General features: G+C 46.1%; 1 protein-coding gene across 2 annotated transcripts in view; it reads left to right on the top strand.

Moving 5' to 3' along the window:
- Positions 1-5,669: 5,669 nt before the first annotated feature.
- The window catches only part of MKRN2 (makorin ring finger protein 2), a 41,425-nt gene continuing 28,404 nt past the window's right edge, over positions 5,670-18,690 (top strand). The window contains exon 1 of one of the 2 annotated variants that reach the window (XM_044933815.2): positions 5,670-5,836. In XM_044933815.2, the coding sequence (XP_044789750.2) occupies positions 5,811-5,836 (26 nt within the window). In that variant the 5' untranslated portion in view covers positions 5,670-5,810. The remainder of the gene's footprint in view (positions 5,837-18,690) is intronic. The other variant, XM_006078921.4, reaches the window with a different exon arrangement.

Raw genomic sequence — 18,690 nt, 5'->3', positions numbered from 1 at the left:
CAAAAAGATAGGACACTGAAAAATGAACTCCCCAGATTGATAGGTGCCCAATATGCTTCTGGAGAAGAGTGGAGAAATAACTCCAGAAAAAATGAAGAGATGGAGCCAAAGCAAAAACAACACCCAGTTGTGGACGTGACTTGGGATAGAAGCAAGGTCCGATGCTGTAAAGAGCAATATTGCATAGGAACCTGGAATGTTAGGTCCATGAATCAAGGCAAATTGGAAGTCATCAAACAGGAGATGGCAAGAGTGAACGTCGACATTCTAGGAATCAGTGAACTAAAATGGACTGGAATGGGTGAATTTAACTCAGATGACCATTATATCTACTACTGTGGGCAGGAATCCCTTAGAAGAAATGGAGTAGCCCTTATATTCAACAAGAGTCTGAAATTCAGTACTTGGATGCAATCTCAAAAACGACAGAATGATCTGTTCATTTCCGAGACAAACCATTCAATATCATGGTAATCCAAGTCTATCCCCTGACCAGTAATGCTGAAGAAGTTGAAGTTGAATGGTTCTATGAAGACCAACAAGACCTTTTAGAACTGATACCAAAAAAAAAAAAAAAGATGTCCTTTTCATTATAGGGGACTGGAATGCAAAAGTAGGAAGTCAAGAAACACCTGGAGTAACAGGCAAATTTGGCCTTGGAATATGGAATGAAGCAGGGCAGAGGCTAATAGAGTTTTGCCAAGAGAACACACTGGTCATAGCAAACACTTTCTTCCAACAACACAAGAGAAGACTCACCAGATGGCCAACACCGAAATCAGATCGATTATATTCTTTGCAGCCAAAATGGAGAAGCTCTATACAGTCAGCAAAAACAAGACCAGGAGCTGACTATGGCTCAGATCATGAACTCCTTATTGCCAAATTCAGACTTAAATTGAAGAAAGTAGGGAAAACCACTAGGCCATTCAGGTATGACCTAAATCAAATCCCTTATGATTATACAGTGAAAGTGAGAAATAGATTTAAAGGACTATATCTGATAGACAGAGTGCCTGAACTATGGACGGAGGTTTGTGACATTGTACAGGAGACAGGGATCAAGACCACCCTCAAGAAAAAGAAATGCAAAAAAGCAAAATGGCTGTCTGAGGAGGCCTTACAAATAGCTGTGAAAAGAAGAGAAGTGAAAAGGAAAGATATACCCATTTGAATGCAGAGTTCCAGAGAATAGCAAGGAGATATAAGAAAGCCTTCCTCAGTGATCAGTGCAAAGAAATAGAGGAAAACAATAGAATGGGAAAGACTGGACATCTCTTCAAGAAAATTAGAGATACCAAGGGAACACTTCATGCAAAGATGGGCTTGATAAAGGACAGAAATGGTATGGACCTAACAGAAGCAGAAGATATTAAGAAGTGGCAAGAATACACAGAAGAACTGTACAAAAAAGATCTTCACGACCTATATAATGACGATGGTGTGATCACTCACCTGGAGCCAGACATCCTGGAATGTGAAGTCAAGTGGGCCTTAGGAAGCATCACTATGTTCAAAGCTAGTGGAGGTGATGGCACTCCAGTTGAGCTATTTCAAATCCTGGAAGATGATGCTGTGAAAGTGCTGCACTCACTATGCCAGCAAATTTAGAAAACTCAGCAGTGGCCACAGAACTGGAAACGGTCAATTGTCATTCCAATCCCAAAGAAGGGCGATGCCAAAGAAAAGGCATTAGATTTTGTCAAATGTTTTTTCCACATCTACTAAAATGAGCATATTATTTTTTCTTTTAACACGGTGAATTACATTGATTTATGGAGAAGGCAATGGCACCCCACTCCAGTACTCCTGCCTGGAGAATCCCATGGATGGAGGAGCCTGGTGGGCTGCAGTCCATGAGGTCGCTGAGAGTCGGACACGACTGAGCGACTTCACTTTCACTTTTCACTTTCATGCATTGGAGGAGGAAATGGAGACCCACTCCAGTGTTCTTGCCTGGAGAATCCCAGGGACGGGGGAGCCTGGTGGGCTGCTGTCTGTGGGGTCGCACAGAGTCGGACACAACTGAAGCGACTTAGCAGCAGCAGCAGCACGTATGTTGGACCAGTCCTGCACTCCAGGGATACTTTTCACATGGTCATGGTGGATAATCCTTTTTCTACGTTGCTGCATTCCATTTGCTAGTAATTTGTGGAAAGTTTTTATATTTCTCTTTATATAAAAGTATATTATCTGTAGTTTTCTCGTGATGTGTTTGCTTTTTGTATCAAGGTGTAATACTGGCCTCATAGAATGGGAGGCATTCCATCCTCTTCCACTCTTTGTAAGATTCTGTAAAGGATTGGTGTTAATTCTTCTTGGAATGTTCTATAGAATTCACTAGTGAAGCTTGACTCCCCAAGTGGCGCTAGTGGTAAAGAATCCACCTGCCAATGCAGGAGCCAAGGGTTCAATCCCTGTGTTGGGAAGATCCTGTCCTGAAGGAAATGGCAACCCATTCCAGTATTCTTGCCTGGAAAATACCATGGACAGAGGAGCCTGGCGGCCTACAGTCCTCGGGGGTCACAAACAGTCAGACATGACTGAGCACCCAGATATAGTGAAGCTACCGGTTTTGGAATTTTCTTTGTGGGAAGCTTTTGGATCACTAATTCAGTCTCCTGATGGAGGTCTATTCATATTTTCTCCTTCTTGAATCAGTTTCAGTAGCTTGTGTGTCCAGTCCTTAGAATATGTGATGAGAATGGCACTTTAGCTCCAGGTTCTTCTTCTAATTACTTTTAAAATTAGAGGAGTCTCTTGACACTTTCTAACACATTTTTTTTCTCACTGATATAACTCTGCCCTGGTTAACAGGTACAGCTAAGCACGAAGAGGAACATTTCTCAGTAATGTATAACACAAAAAAAAGATAAAGCATTAAATTTGAGCCTAAAACACAGCTTCAAAATGTATAAATCAACTGTTGACCAAACCAAAAAGAGAACAGACAATTCCACACTGGGATTACACTAGAAATCAGTGAGGAAAAGATAATTAGAAAGTCTCAGTTGTTTGAAAATTAAGCAGAACACTTCTAAATAACTTATGAGTCAAAGAATGAAAATTAGAAAATATTTGAACTAAATGATAATGAAAATAGGACTTAAAAGCTTGTGAAACACAGGTAAAATGTGCTTAGAGGGAAAATTATAGCTTTAAACACTCAAAAAAGAAGAACATTTGAAAATTGATGATCTGAAGTTCCATCTGAAGAAGCCAGAAACAATAGCATTATGAATTCAAAGAACGTAGGAGAAAAAAAGTAGTAAAGATACGAGCAGAAATCAGTGAAATATAAAAAGCATCTACAGTGGGGAAAATGAACAAAGTCAAAAGCTTCTCCCTTGAAAAGATTAACAAAATTGATAAATTTCTAGTAAAATGAATTTTTTAAAAAAGAGATAAAATACCAAATAATATCAGTAATGAAGTGAAGTTGCTCAGTCGTGTCCGATTCTTTGCGACCCCATGGACTAACAGGCTCCTCCATTCTTGGGATTTTCCAGGCACGAATACTGGAGTGGGTTGCCATTTCCTTCGGCAGGAGATCTTCCCAACCCAGGGATTGAACCTGGTTCTCCTGCCTTGTAGGCAGATGCTTTACCATCTGAGCCACCAGGGAAGTCCATCAGTAATGAAAGAAGATAACCAATTAGTGTCAGTAATGAAAGGAGGTTACAGATCGTTTTTTAAAGAAGATATCATTAACTCCATGACAATAAATGTAATAATTTTAATGAAATGGACTATTTTACTTGGGGGAAAAAAGCTTTCCAAACCTGACAGGATAAAATCTGAATAGGCCTATATGTGCGTGCGTGCGTGCATGCTCAGTCGCGTCTGACTCTTGGCTACCTCATTGCCTCTAGCCCTCCAGGCTCCTCTGTCCATGGGATTTCCCAGGCAAGAATAGCCATTTCTTACTCCAGGGGATCTTCCTGACCCCAGGATCAAACCCCCATCTCCTGCATTGGAAGGTGGATTCTTTATCACTGAGCCATCTGGGAAGCCCAGCCCATATGTAATACAGCAATTAAATCTTTAATTAAAAATCTGCTTATGCCAGAAACTGCAGGCTGAGGTGGATTCAGTGGTGAATTCTTCCAAATATTTGAGGAAAAATTAATACCTATATTATACAGACTTTTCCAAAGAATAGAAAAGAGATAAGACTTCCAAACTTGTTTTATGAGGCCAGCACATCTCAAGTACAAAACCTGACATGGACATCAAGGGAGCACTACAGAATAATATCTCTTATGAATCAGATGCAAAATTCCTAAACACAATATTAGCAAATCAAATCTGATGATTTATAGGAAGAATAATATATCATGGCCAAGTGAGGTATATCTGAGGAATCTCAGGTTGGTTTAGCACTGAAAAATCAATTGATATAATTCAATACATTAACCAAATAAAGGAGAAGACTGTGTGGTTTTCTCAGAGAGGAGAAAAACAGATTTGTTTTAAAAGAACAAGATGTTTATTATTAAAAAGTCTTAAAGCTAGAATGATAAAGAAATGGCCTTTATTTGATAAGGGGTAGCCTTAAAAACTCTGGGCCTAACATTTTAATTAATGATGAAATATTACTTTCCCTGAACTCAAGAACAAGACAGAGGTGTCCACTATTACCGCTTCTGTTCACAGTTGCCCTGAAGATTCTCAGCCGTGCAATAAGGCATGAGGTAGAAATAAAGGATGTGAAGACTGAAAACAAAGTGAAACTATCATTATTTGTTGATGGCATGATTGTGTATGTGTAAAAAATCCAAAAAACAAAGAAACCACTGGAACTGATACATGAATGTAGCATGGAGCAAGCAATAAACAATTAGGACATTTAAAAATATATCATTTAAAATGCGTCCAAAAAACTCACCAAGGTACGTGAGAATAAACATAATAAAAGTTGTTGACTTCTACACTGAAAACGACAAATTTTCCAATATTCTTCCTAAGTTTCTTAAAGAAATTTCAAAAGTGCTACATAATTGGAAGTATATTCTATGTTCATTCATCAGAAGACAATATTTTTACAGCAGTAAAAAGACTCTTGAGTGTCCCATTGACAGCAAAGAGATCAAATCAGTCCATCCTAAAGGAAATAAAACCTTGAATATTCATTGGAGGGACTGATGCTGAAGCCGAAACTCTAATTTTGGCCACCTGATGCGAAGAGCTGACTCATTGGAAAAAACCCTGATGCTGAGAAAGATTTAAGGCAGGAGGAGGAGGGGACGACAGAGGATGAGATGGTTGGATGGCATCACCGACTCGATGGACATGGGTCTGAGTAAACTCCGGGAGTTGGTGATGGACAGGGAGGCCTGGCGTGCTGCATCCATGAGGTCGCAAAGAGTCGGACACGACTGAGCGACTGAATTGAACTGCGCAGAGGAGAGGGGGAGCTTGGCCGCGGAAGGGCTGAGGTGATCCGAAGCCACGAGAAGTCGCTAAAGAATGCTGAAGAAGAAAGGGAGAGACCCGTAGGGACTAACAATGGGCCCCCGGGCGTAAAACCCGCGAGCCTGAGAGTCTAGCCGCGCCCGCCCGGGAGGCCTGGGGAGGCGGGACTAGGAGTGCAGCGATTGGCGGTTGGCCCCGCCTCACCCCGGTGCGGAACCAATTGTGACGGCGGCGAGGTTTCCTGCCGGCGCCGCCAGCGTGCGGCACGGCGACGCCGGCATGCGCCGGCGTGACGCGGCCCCGCGGGATGGGCAGGGCCAAGGCCGAGGCGGCGACGGCGGCTGCTGGGAGAGCTAGAGGCAGCGGCCGCACGACGGCCCTCCGTTCCGACCGCCATGAGCACCAAGCAGGTCACTTGCAGGTCAGCGCGCGGCGCCGCGGGTCCTTCCCCTCGCGCGCCTCACCGCCGTGCCAGGGAAACGAGCCGCAGTGGGGCGGTGGGAAGCGGCTCTCCCGAGGTTCGGGCTCCGGCGTCCCCCGGCGGGGCCGGCGCGGCGGGGCCGATGCCCAGGACCGGGCGGTGCGTGGCGGAGTCCCGCGGGCGCTGCGCCGGCCGCCGCGCGGCTGGAAGGAGGGGGCGCTGGCCGGGCCGTGCGGGCTGAGAGGTGGGCCCCCGAGACCTGGGGCGAAGCCGCCGCTGTGCAGTCAGGGGGCCGAGGAGGTCGTTTACAAATGGCGATACCACCTAGGTGTAGGTGCTCATCGTCGGTGAGGGCCCGCGGAAGCGGCCCTCGGTTCCTAAGCGTCTGGAGGACTCCCGTGCACAGTTAGCGAGTTGGAAGCTGCTGTGTGGGAAATAGCGTTTGCCAGAAGTTTCTTTTCCCGCGTATCCCCAAGGCTTGTGTTCTCAGCAGCCTTCACAGTAACACTACTAGGCAGACTTCATTCCTGTTTTGAAGTGCAGGAAACTCAGGCCGACGGAGGGTAAGTGAGAGCAGTAGCGGGTGCACGGGTAGTTGTAGAAAATAGAAGGAGCTTGGTGTGTGTAACACCCGCATTCCTCGGCAGGTATGTGGCTTGAAGGTTTGGGGGTCCTGCTCTTACTGAACCTGGAAAGTACAACTTTTAATAGTTGGTCTGAGTTAAATTTGTGTGGGACACAATGATGGGCGGCGGTACCCAGCCCCCAGTCGTACGTTTCAATTATACGTAATGAAGAGTGTAAGTATCATCTGTGTTGCTGCTTTTCTTCCTTACTATGAATAGTTGGGAAAGTGTGATGTGAAAAGTTTCCTGTTAGCATTAGTCTCTATTAACCGTTCAACCAGTTTATCCAAGGCCTATGTGCCGTCGTCAGAAATTGGCAGTTTGTGTGGATAGAAAAGAATTTCACTAGGTTATTTGTAATAGAAGGTCTTTTGTGAGGACCTGTGCGTATGATTATGTATATTTCTGTAAACTTACCCCTGTTGGACAATATCTTTAATCATTGTGGTCTGTATACCAAATTCCGTTACCCCGTCTAAGCCGCGTCTGCATAACGGTGCTTGTGTCTGCGCAGCTTTGTAATGGAATCTCCCACCTGCGTGGTGTCTCATTTGACATATGAGAAGAAGCTGTGCTCCGACTTGAAGCTTGCCTCGAATTCACATCTACCTGGAGGAACAGAAATGTAAATCAAGATCACCTTGGGGTTGTTCTTTCTATTCTAGGAGATGGCTTGACCTACAAGCTTTGGTTCTGGTTTTCCCAGATAGGAGTGTCCTGCAGAAGTTGGTGCAGAGAAACTAGAGTGGGTTGGAAGGTTGAGAAGGGATCGGTTCTGTAGGAAGTGATGTTTGTTGGTGGTGCCCTGGGTGCTCTTTGAGGTTCCCTATCAGCCATGTTGCTTGTCATCCAGCAACACACACCATTCCGTGGATCACCAGCCAAACCTCAGCAGTGAAGTGACTTCCAAGGTTATTCAGCTTCCAGGTGGCACATATGTGGCCTCAGAGTTTGTGCTCTTGTAGGTGCTCTGGCCCCCAAATAAGTTCGGGAAATGCTAAATTACAGTTTCTTTACTACAGGAGTTTTCAAAGTTTTTAATTTGCTCATACAAAAAGGAAAACACATCCAAAACTATACAGGGGGGCTGTGCCTAGCTGTCCAGTGCTTAAGACTTTGCCTTCCACTGTGGGGGGGGTCCAGTTCAATCCCTGGTTAGGGAGCTAACATCTCAGTCCTCAGGGCCAGAAAAATCAGAACATAAGCAACAGAAGCAATATTGTAACAAATTCAGTAAAGACTTCAAAATGATCCACATTAAAGAAAAAGAAAGGTTGCTTGCAAAGGGATGTGAAAGAGTCTGGCTTCACAACGTCTGCCTTGCCAAAGGAGAAACAGAAGACAGAGTTACATAGGAGAAATGGCAGTGGTAGCAAGAGTGCCAGGTTAACATTAGTGCTCTAGTGATGGAAAAGCTTTTCTCACTTCAGTACCTCATCAAGGAGATCTTAGCTCCAGACATTGGCAACTTACATGAAATGTTCAAGGTTTGATTTGTTGGGGAGACCAGATCTAAAACTGGGTGGTCTGCTGTTTTTGGTTTATGTCAAGGTGCAAACTGGTTTTGGTTTATGCTGCATGTCAGCAGGACAAAGCGTTGGTTTTGCTTCTATTATAATATGAGCTAAATGATAGGATTCCCAGACTTAAGGACAAAGAGATTCATTTATTGCCTGGACTGCAAGAATGGCCACTCACACCTCTGCTGTCGGTCAGCTCCCCTGACTCTTCAGCATTCCAGTCTCTCCAGAATCTCAATCTGTCCAGAATCTCAATTTTTTGCTGATTCTTTTTTCCACACCATCTCCCTAGGTTTTCAATCTGTTTTCAAAAGCCTGGTGCAGGCCTTTATTATTGCTTGGTAACCAGTTTGTTTGTCCTCCTCCTCATGTGATAGCAGCCCCTTTGTTAAGACCCAGAGTCAGGCCCGGAGCTTGTGACTCATTGAAAGGCACCAACAAAATATGGGGCACCTTGTGGCCCGGGAGTGATAGGAAGTGCTTGAGCTCCAAACTAGGGCAGCTCTGGATTCTGATTCTGGCTTCACCTGGGCTGCAGTCTCCTCATCTGTAAAATGGGGATGGCCATGCCCACCCAGCTTAGAAAAGCCCCTGGTGCTGGGAAAGATCGAGGGTAGAAGGAGAAGAGGGCGTCAGAGGATGAGATGGCCAGATGGCATCATCGATGCAACGGACATGAACTTGGGCAGACTCTGAGAGATGGCAAGGGACAGGGAGGCCTGGCATGCCACAGTCCATGGGGTAGCAGACTCAGACATGACTGGGTGACTGAATAACAATGCCCAACCAGTAGGGTTGGTTAAGAGATTAGATAATAACAAACCATCCTAAGACCATTGAGGGTGTTTTAGGCTAAGCACTGACATGCAGTCTATGAAGTACTGTGAATTATAATCATGTTACAGATGGGAAAGGCTTGGAGATTTAAATTATTTACTCCAGGTCATATAGGAAGCTAACTTCACAGTCTTCCTTTAACCACTACATTGTTCTTTATTTCATCGCTATCACTAATCAGTTATTTCAAGCCTATCGCCATGCCTCCCATTAGCTAAGTTCCTTCCCCTTTTTATAAAGTTTGTTTTTATTTATTTGGCTGCCGTGGGTCTTAGCTGCAGCACGCAGGCAGTTTAGTTGTGGCATTCGAACTCTTCGCTGTGGCATGGCTGGATCTAGTTCCCTGACCAGGGATCAAACCTGGGCCCCCTGCATTGGGACCTCAGAGTCTCAGCCACCGGACCACCAGGGGAGTCCAAATCTGCCTTCCCCCTGGATGGATCTGTTGTCGCAGGCAGTACAGCTGTAAAATTTAAGCCTGTGAGAATACGTGGGAAAAGGTGAAGGAAGGTGACACTGAGAATGCAAATTGCCCGTGTACTTGGAAGTGATTTGCAAAAATGTCCTGCTGGAGGCGGGCACTGTGGAAAGACCTGCACCAAGCCAGGTTGGTTCTGTTTGGCTCAGCCTTCAGCCACAGCTGCTGGCGGCTCTGTAGGTAGTAGTGAACCGGATACCCTCTGCAACAGATAACAGCCGCACCATCTGAAACCGTCTTTAGGTTACCCAGGATAACAGATGACTTTGGCGTGTCCCCTAAAAAGAACCTCCCTACTCTGAGTCTCAGCTGTGCGCGTCCCCCATCACATACCAACAGCCCACAGTCCTCACCAGCTCGGGTCTCCTTCTGGTCTCTAGGAAGACGTGTGAGGGATGGTTTGGCCATCCAGAAGGGTGAGCAGTTGGAAACTCATTACAGGATACGTATCCCATGAAAGAGGCCAGAGTTAGGCTTAGTATAACCCGGATGGTGAGGAATCGCTGTGAGCAGCTGACAGAGATGCCCTGAGGGCTGGCGGGCCGCTCCCAGGGAAGCTTTGGGTTTGTCACCGGGCGGTGGAAATGCTGACATACGCTACAGAAATAGGACTGGACGGGCTCCACTTCTTGTTTCACACTTGCCTTGCTTGAGGCAATGATGGAGGCTTAGAAGTTATATTTGAAACTAAATTTCAGTTTAGTCACAGAGGTGAAATGCCTTGTATGGAGTCACCAGCTTCTAAGTGAGAAAACTGGGAACTTGAGTGGTGGTTAAATATTTCGAATTTTTGATGGGGAATATAATTAGTGCAGTTGGGAAGGTGTGTTTTCTAAATAGGACTTGTGGGAGGTGGTGGTAGAATTACTCAATATAAAAGACATCTGCAGGCCCACCACTGAGCATCTTTCCTCTTCTTGCCTGGTTAAGTAGATGGTATCTGGCAGTCTTGCCCTGGTTCTCTGAGGAAATTTTGTCTAGTTTCTCCAAAAGAACTCATTAATGAAGCATTTGTTAGATCTCACTTGTGTGGAACTGTTTTTGTAGCCAACTGGAACCTGTTCTCTTCCACTCTTTCAGTTCAGTGGCTCAGTTGTGTGCGACTCTTTGTGACCCCATGAATCGCAGCACACCAGGCCTCCCTGTCCATCACCAACTCCCGGAGTTCACCCAAACTCACGTCCATCGAGTCAGTGATGCCATCCAGCCATCTCATCCTCTGTCGTCCCCTTCTCCTCCTGCCCCCAATCCCTCCCAGCACCAGAGTCTTTTCCAGTGAGTCAACTCTTCACATGAGGTGGCCAAAGTATTGGAGTTTCAGCTTCAGCATCAGTCCTTCCAATGAACACTCAGGGCTGATCTCCTTTAGAACGGACTAGTTGGATCTCCTTCCAGTCCAAGAGACTCTCAAGAGTCTTCTCCAACACCACAGTTCAAAAGCATCAATTCTTCAGCGCTCAGCTCTTCACAGTCTAACTCTCAAATCCATACATGACCACTGGAAAAACCATAGCCTTGACTAGACGGACCTTTGTTGACAAAGTAATGTCTCTGCTTTCGAATATGCTATCTAGGTTGGTCATAACTTTCCTTCCAAGGAGTAAGCGTCTTTTGATTTCATGGCTGCAGTCACCATCTGCAGTGATTTTGGAGCCCAAAAAAATAAAGTCTGACAGTGTTTCCACTGTTGCCCCATCTATTTCCCACGAAGTGATGGGACCAGATGCCATGATCTTAGTTTTCTGAATGTTGAGCTGTAAGCCAACTTTTTCACTCTTCTCTTTCACTTTCATCAAGAGGCTTTTTAGTTCCTCTTCACTTTCTGCCATAAGGGTGGTGTCATCTGTATTCCATTCTTTAGGAGTTTAATTCTGATAACCGGATTTGGCTCTTGTCACTGATTTTTTTTTTTTTTTTTAAACACCTTCAAAGATTACCATACTTGAGGATGGTTGGAATCTATCAGTGTTTGTTTCCTTTATATTTATTTGTTTGGCTGAGTTGGGTCTTAGTTGTGGCACGCAGGATCTTCAGTTGTGGAGCACAGGGGCTCGGTAGTTGAGATGCGGGGCTTTAGTTGCTCCGCGGCATGTGGGATCTCAGTTCCCTGACCAGGGGTTGGATCTGCATCCCCTGTACTACAAGGCGGATTCCTAACCACTGGGCCACCAGAGGAGTCCCGGAATTGCGTCACGATGTTGAGTAGCGTTTCTCCAGAAGAGTTACCAAACTGTTGAGAAGTGTGATACACTTCCATGTCGGGGATCCCAGAATCACTGCTACAGCTGGTGATTGGCTAGAATGACCCATGAACTCAACATATCGTTGTACTCAAAATGAAGGTTGATCACAGAGAGTGGTGAGGGATCACAGCTGGATCCTAAGGGAGACAGACTCCAGTGGCATCTGGGGAACCTGAGTGCAGGCTTCCTCCCATAAAGGGTCACAGCACCTTTTTCCTGCTGCAGCGGAAACGCAGCACGCTGTGCCCGGGCTCTCGCCTTCTGCCCAGCATGTCCCCAGACCAGACTCCTGGGAAAGCAGATGTGCAGCACCAACCAGATGCTACACAGGAGACGCGCAGCGAGCATCTCGTCACTCAGAGACCGTCTCTCGGTGCGGGGGGCCGTCTACCAGCCGGGCCCCAGGGGCTGTAGGCAGGGGCCCGCCTTCTAGGCGGGCTCAGGCTTGCTGTATTCACAATGCTGCTGCACACTTTGAAAGCCAGTATTGTGAATACCAAGGTTTATTTAGGCCCTTTCTTTTTCTTTTTAGTGTTTCTAACAAGAATACCCTTAGTTTGCCAGCTTCAGAGCCTTTTTTCTTTTTTTTACATAAAACGACATCCGGCCTTATAGCAAGTTACTACACAAGTCTCTGGTCTGGTGGCAGCCCTGGGGGTGTCGCCTGAGAAGAGCCTAGCTGACCACCTAGACGAGACCCTGCAGGACACCGCCTCCGTGTCGTGGCTTGCATCGCAGGTCCAGTCATCTTTGTAGGCTCAGAAACTTGATTCTCTTGGTGTGTTTAGAGGTGACATATGCTACCCAGGGGCTTTCCAGGTGTCGCTTTTTATGTGAGCAACAGCTGAGTGACTGAGCACGTGGTACCCAGACTCAGTGGGCACTGACACGCAGAGCAGAGCACCCTTTTCACACTCCTGGGAGAAGAGGAACTGCCCGGTGGGCCTGGTCAGCAGGCTGCTGGTGGGGAGATGGACAGCTGGAGAGACGGCAAAGGGTGTGCAGAGCAGGGTGGGCAGGGGGCTTCAGACTGTGGCACCCCGCTGAGCAGCCTCCCGGGCTCTGGAGGGCTGAGGCACAGCGTGAACCCGTGTTCTCTGGCGCCCTTTCTCGCCTTTTTTGTTGTCCTTGTTGATAAATTCACACAATATAAAACATACTGTTTTAACTATATTTAACCGTACGTTTCAGTGGCACTAAGTACCTTCATACTGTTGTACAACGTTTGTGTGTGCGTGCGTGCTCAGTTGCGTCTGACGCTTTGTGGCCCCGTGGTCTGTAGCCCGCCAGGCTCCTCTGTCCATGACATTTTCCAGGCAGGAATACTGGAGTGGGTTGCCATTTTCTCCTCCAGGAATCTTCCCTACCCAGGGATCAAACCAAGTATCCACAGCTCCTGAATTGCAGGTGGATTCTTGACCACCAAGCCACCATAGGGCTCACCATCATCTATTTAGTGACTCTCACCATAATCTATTTCTTGAATATTTTTCACTTTCCTAAACTGAAACTCTGTCCTCATTAAACACTAACTCCCCATGCACCTCCCCCCCACCCCCGGCATCTACCGATTTATCATTACTTGCTGACTCTGAATTTGACTAGGTAATCTCAGTACCTCAGATACGTGGGAATCAAACAGTGTTTGTCTGCACTGTACATTGGGACGCATTTCTAAGGTTAAGAAACCTGCATGCAGGTCAGGAAGCAACAGGTAGAACCGGGCATTAACAACAGACTGGTTCCAAATAGGAAAAGGAGTACGTCCAGGCTGTATATTGTCACCCTGCTTATTTAACTTATATGCAGAGTACATCATGAGAAACGCTGGACTGGAAGAAACACAAGCTGAAATGAAGATTGCCGGGAGAAATATCAATCACCTCAGATATGCAGATGACACCACCCTTATGGCAGAAAGTGAAGAGGAACTCAAAAGCCTCTTGATGAAAGTGAAAGTGGAGAGTGAAAAAGTTGGCTTAAAGCTCAACATTCAGAAAACGAAGATTATGGCATCCGGTCCCACCACTTCATGGGAAATAGATGGGGAAACAGTGGAAACACTGTCAGACTATTTTTTGGGGCTCCAAAATCACTGCAGATGGTGACTGCAGCCATGAAATTAAAAGATGCTTACTTCTTGGAAGGAAAGTAATGACCAACCTAGATAGCATATTCAAAAGCAGAGACATTACTTTGCCAACAAAGGTCCGTCTAGTCAAGGCTATGGTTTTTCCAGTGGTCATGTATGGATGTGAGAGTTGGAGTGTGAAGAAGGCTGAGCGCCGAAGAATTGATGCCTTTGAACTGTGGTGTTGGAGAAGACTCTTGAGAGTCCCTTGGACTGCAAGGAGACCCAACCAGTCCATTCTGAAGGAGATCAGCCCTGGGATTTCTTTGGAAGGAATGATGCTAAAGCTGAAACTCCAGTACTTTGGCCACCCCATGTGAAGAGTTGACTCATTGGAAAAGACTCTGATGCTGGGAGGGATTGGGGGCAGGAGGAGAAGGGGACGACAGAGGATGAGATGGCTGGATGGCATCACTGACTCAATGGACGTGAGTCTGAGTGAACTCTGGGAGTTGGTGATGGACAGGGAGACCTGGCGGGCTGCTATTCATGGGGTCACAAAGAGTCGGACACGACTGAGCTGAACTGAACTGAAAATATGTCCTACAAACAGATTGCATTTTCTCCCCACCCCACCCACCCAAGTGCTATACACTAGGTTCTCATTCACCTCAGTTCAGTTGCTCAGTCGTGTCCAACTCTTTGTGACCCCATGGACTGCTGTCCAGGCTTCCCTGTCCATCACCGACTCCTGGAACTGTCTCAAACTCATGTCCATCGAGTCAGTGATGCCATTCAACCATCTCATCCTTTGTCGTCCCCTCTCCTCCCACCTTCAATCTTTCCCAGCATCAGGGTCTTCCATTGAGTCAGTTCTTCACATCAGGTGGCCAAAGTATTGGAGTTTCACCTTCAGCATCAGTCCTTCCAATAAATATTCAGGACTGATTTCCTTTAGGATGGACTGGATCTCCTTGCTGTCCAAGGGACTCTCAAGAGTCTCCTCCAACACCACAGCTCAAAAGCATCAATTCTTCAGCGCTCAGCTTTCTTTATAGCCCAGCTCTCACATCCATACACGACTACTGGAAAAACCATGGCTTTGACTAGATGGACCTTTGTCGGCAAAGCAGCGTCTCTGCTTTTTAATATGCTGTCTAGGTTTGTCATAGCTTTTCTTCCAAGGAATAAGCGTCTTTTAATTTCACAGCTGCAGTCACCATCTGCAGTGATTTTGGAGCCCAGGAAAATAAAGTCTGTCACTGTTTCCATTGTTCCCCATCTATTTGCCATGAAGTGATGGGATCGGGTGCCATGATACTAGTTTTTTGAATGTTGAGTCTAAAGCCAACTTTTTCACTCTCCTCTTTCACTTTCATCAAGGGGCTCTTTAGTTCTTCACTTTCTTTCATAAGGGTGGTGTCATCTGCATATCTGAGGTTATTGCTGTCTCTCCTTTAAATCTTGATTCCAGGGTGCTCAGGGCTGGTGCACTGGGATGACCCAGAGGGATGGGATGGGAGGGAGGTGGGGGGGGGGGGTTCAGGATGGGGAACACATGTACACCCATGGCGGATTCATGTCAGTGTATGGCAAAACCAATACAATATTGTAAGGAAAAATAAATAAATAAAGACTGAATAATTTCCATGGAGGGGGGAATCTTGATTCCATTGTGGCATTTCACATGAAGTACTCTGCATATCAGTTAAATAAGCAGGGTGACAATATACAGCTTTGACGTACTCTTTTCCCAATTTGGAACTGTTCCTTGGTTCCATGTCCAGTTTAAGCTGTTGCTTCTTGACCTGCATACAGATTTCTCAGGACACAGGTAAGGTGGTCTGGTATTGCCATCTCTTTAAGAATTTTCCACAGTTTGTTGTGATTCACACAGTCAAAGGCTTTGGCATAGTCAATAAAGAAGAAGTAGATGTTTTTCTGGAACTCTTGCTTTTTCTATGATCCAGTAGATGTTGACAACTTGATCTCTGGTTCCGCTGCCTTTTATAAATCCAGCTTGAACATCTGGAAGTTCTTGCTTCACATAACTGTTGAAGCCTGGTTTGGAGAATTTGAGCATTACTTTGCTAGCATGTGAGACGAGTGCAGTTGTGCAGTAGTTTGAGCATTCTTTGGCATTGCCCTTCTTTGGGATTGGAATGAAAACTGACCTTTACCAGTCCTGTGGGGCACTGCTGAGTTGTCCAAATTTGCTGGCATATTGAGTGCAGCACTTTCACACAGCATCATCTTTTAGGATTTGAAATAGCTCATCTGGAACTCGATCACCTCCACTAGCTTTGTTCATAGTGATGCTTTCTAAGGCCCACTTGACTTTGGACCCCAGGATGTCTGGCTGTAGGTGAGTGATCACACCATCGTGGTCATCTGGGGCATTAATCTATTTTTGTATAGGGCTTCTGTGTATTCTTGCCACCTTTTCTTAATATCTTCTGCTTCTGTTAGGTCCATACCATTTCTGTCCTTAATTGAGCCCATCTTTGCATGAAATATTCCCTTGGTATCTAATTTTCTTGAAGAGATCTCTAGTCTTTCCCATTCTATTGTTTTCCTCTATTTCTTTGCATTGATCACTGAGGAAGGCTTTCTTATCTCTCCTTGCTATTCTTTGGAACTCTGCATTCAGATGGGTATATTCCTTTTCTCCTTTGCCTTTTCGCTTCTCTTCTTTTCTCAGCTGTTTGTAAGGCCTCCTCAGACAACCGTTTTGCCTTTTCCATTTCTTTTCCATGGGGATGGTCTTGATCACTGCCTCCTGTACAGTGTCACGAACCTCCGTCCATAGTTCTTCAGGCACTCTATCAAATCTAATCCCTTGAATCTATTTGTCACTTCTACTGTATAATCGTAAGGGATTTGATTTAGGTCATACCTGAATGGCCTAGTGGTTTTCCCTACTTTCTTCAATTTAAGTCTGAATTTGGAGTTCATGATCTGAGCCACAGTCAGCTCCCGGTCTTGTTTTTGCTGACTGTATAGAGCTTCTCCATCTTTGGCTGCAAAGAATATAGTCAGTCTGGTTTTGGTATTAACCATCTGGTGATGTCCATGTGTAGAGTCTTCTCTTGTGTTGTTGGAAGAGAGTGTTTGCTATGACCAGTGCGTTCTTTTGGCAAAACTCTGTTAGCCTTTGACCGGCTTCGTTTTGTACTCCAAGGCCAAATTTTCCTGTTAATCCAGATATCTCATGATTTCCCACTTTTGCATTCCAGTCCCCTGTGATAAAAAGGACATCTTTTTTGGGGTGTGTGTTCTAGAAGGTCTTGTAGGTCTTCATAGAACCGTTCAACTTCAGCTTCTTCAGCGTTACTGGTTGGGGCGTAGACTTGGATGACTGTGATACTGAATGGTTCGCCTTGGAAACGAGCAGAGATAATTCTGTCATTTTTGAGATTGAACCCAAGTACTGCATTTCAGAGTGTTTTGTTGACTATGAGGGCTACTCCATTTCTTCTAAGGAATTCTTGCCTGCAGTAGTAGATACAATGGTCATCTGAGTTAAATTTATGTGTTCCAGTCCATTTTAGTTCACTGATTCCTAAAATGTCGATACTCAGTCTTGCCGTCTCCTGTTTGACCACTTCCAATTTGCCTTGATTCATGGACCTGACATTCCCGGTTCCTATGCAGTATTGCTCTTTACAGCATCAGACCTTGCTTCTTTCACCAGTCACACCCACAGCTGGGTATTGTTTTTGCTTTGGCTCCATCCCTTCATTCTTTCTGGAGTTATTTCTCCACTGATCTCCAGTAGCATATTGGGCACCTACCGACCTGGGGAGTTCCTCTTTCAGTATCTTATCATTTTGCCTTTTCACACTGTTCATGGGGTTCTCAAAGCAAGATTACTGAAGTGGTTTGCCATTCCCTTCTCCAGTGGACCACATTCTGTCAGACCTCTCCACCATGACCTGCCCATCTTGGGTGGCCCTACACAGCATGGCTTAGTTTCACTGAGTTAGACAAGGCTGTGGTCCATGTGATCAGATCGGCTAGTTTCCTATGATTGTGGTTTCAGTCTGTCTGCCCTCTGATGGAGAAGGATAAGAGGCTTATGGAAGCTCCCTGATGGGAGAGACTGACTGAGGGGGAAACTGGGTCTTGTTCTGATGCGTGGGGCCAGGATCAGCTCAGTTCAGTTGCTCAGTCGTGTCCGACTCTTTGCAACCCCATGGACTCCAGCATGCCAGGCCTCCCTGTCCATCCCCAACTCCCAGAGCCCACCCAGACTCATGTCCGTGAGTCAGTGACGCCATCCAGCCATCTTCTCCTCTGTTGTCCCCTTCTCCTCCTGCCTTCAGTCTTTCCCAGCATCAGGGGCTTTTCCAGTGAGTCAGCTCTTCACATCAGGTGGCCAAAGTATTGGAGCTTCAGCATCAGTCCTTCCAGTGAATATTCAGGGTTGATCTCCTTTAGGATGGACTGGTTAGATCTCTTTGCAGTCCAAGGGACTCTCAAAAGTCTTCTCTGACACCACAGTTCAAAAGCACCTATTCTTTAAGCTCAGCTTTCTTTATGATCCAACTCTTACATCCATACAGGACTACTGGTAAAACCATAGTTTTGACTAGACTAGCTTTGACTTTGTCAGCAAGGTAATGTCTCTGCTTTTGAATAAGGGGCCATGCTCAGTAACTCTTTAATCCAGTTTTCTGTTAACAGGCAGGGTGGTGTTTCCTCCATGTTGTTTGGCCTGAGGTCAGACTGTCAGCCACCGCCTCCACCCCTGGACTCTCCCGGGCAGGTCCGGCTCAGTCTCTTGTGGGGACACTGCTCCTTTCCCCTGGTCCTGTGCACTCGATTCTCTCTGTGCCCTGCGAGAGTCTGTTTCCCCAGTCCTGTGGAAGTTCCGTAATCGAGTCCCACTGGCCTCCAATGTCAGATTCCCTGGGGGTTCTAGGCTGCTCAGTGGCTCTGTGGTAGGGCTGATACAATGGTGGTCTCCTCCAAGAGGGCTTATGCCACGCGCTGCGTGACCCAGGTCCGCTGTGGTCAGAGCCCCTGTGCCCGCGGCAGGCCACTGCTGACCCGTTCCTCCACAGGAGACACTCGCAC

The sequence above is a fragment of the Bubalus bubalis genome, chromosome 21 (assembly GCF_019923935.1).
Source record: "Bubalus bubalis isolate 160015118507 breed Murrah chromosome 21, NDDB_SH_1, whole genome shotgun sequence".
NCBI lineage: Eukaryota > Metazoa > Chordata > Mammalia > Artiodactyla > Bovidae > Bubalus > Bubalus bubalis.
Note: the sequence above shows the minus strand (reverse complement) of the source record. Positions and strands in the feature narration are given on the sequence as shown.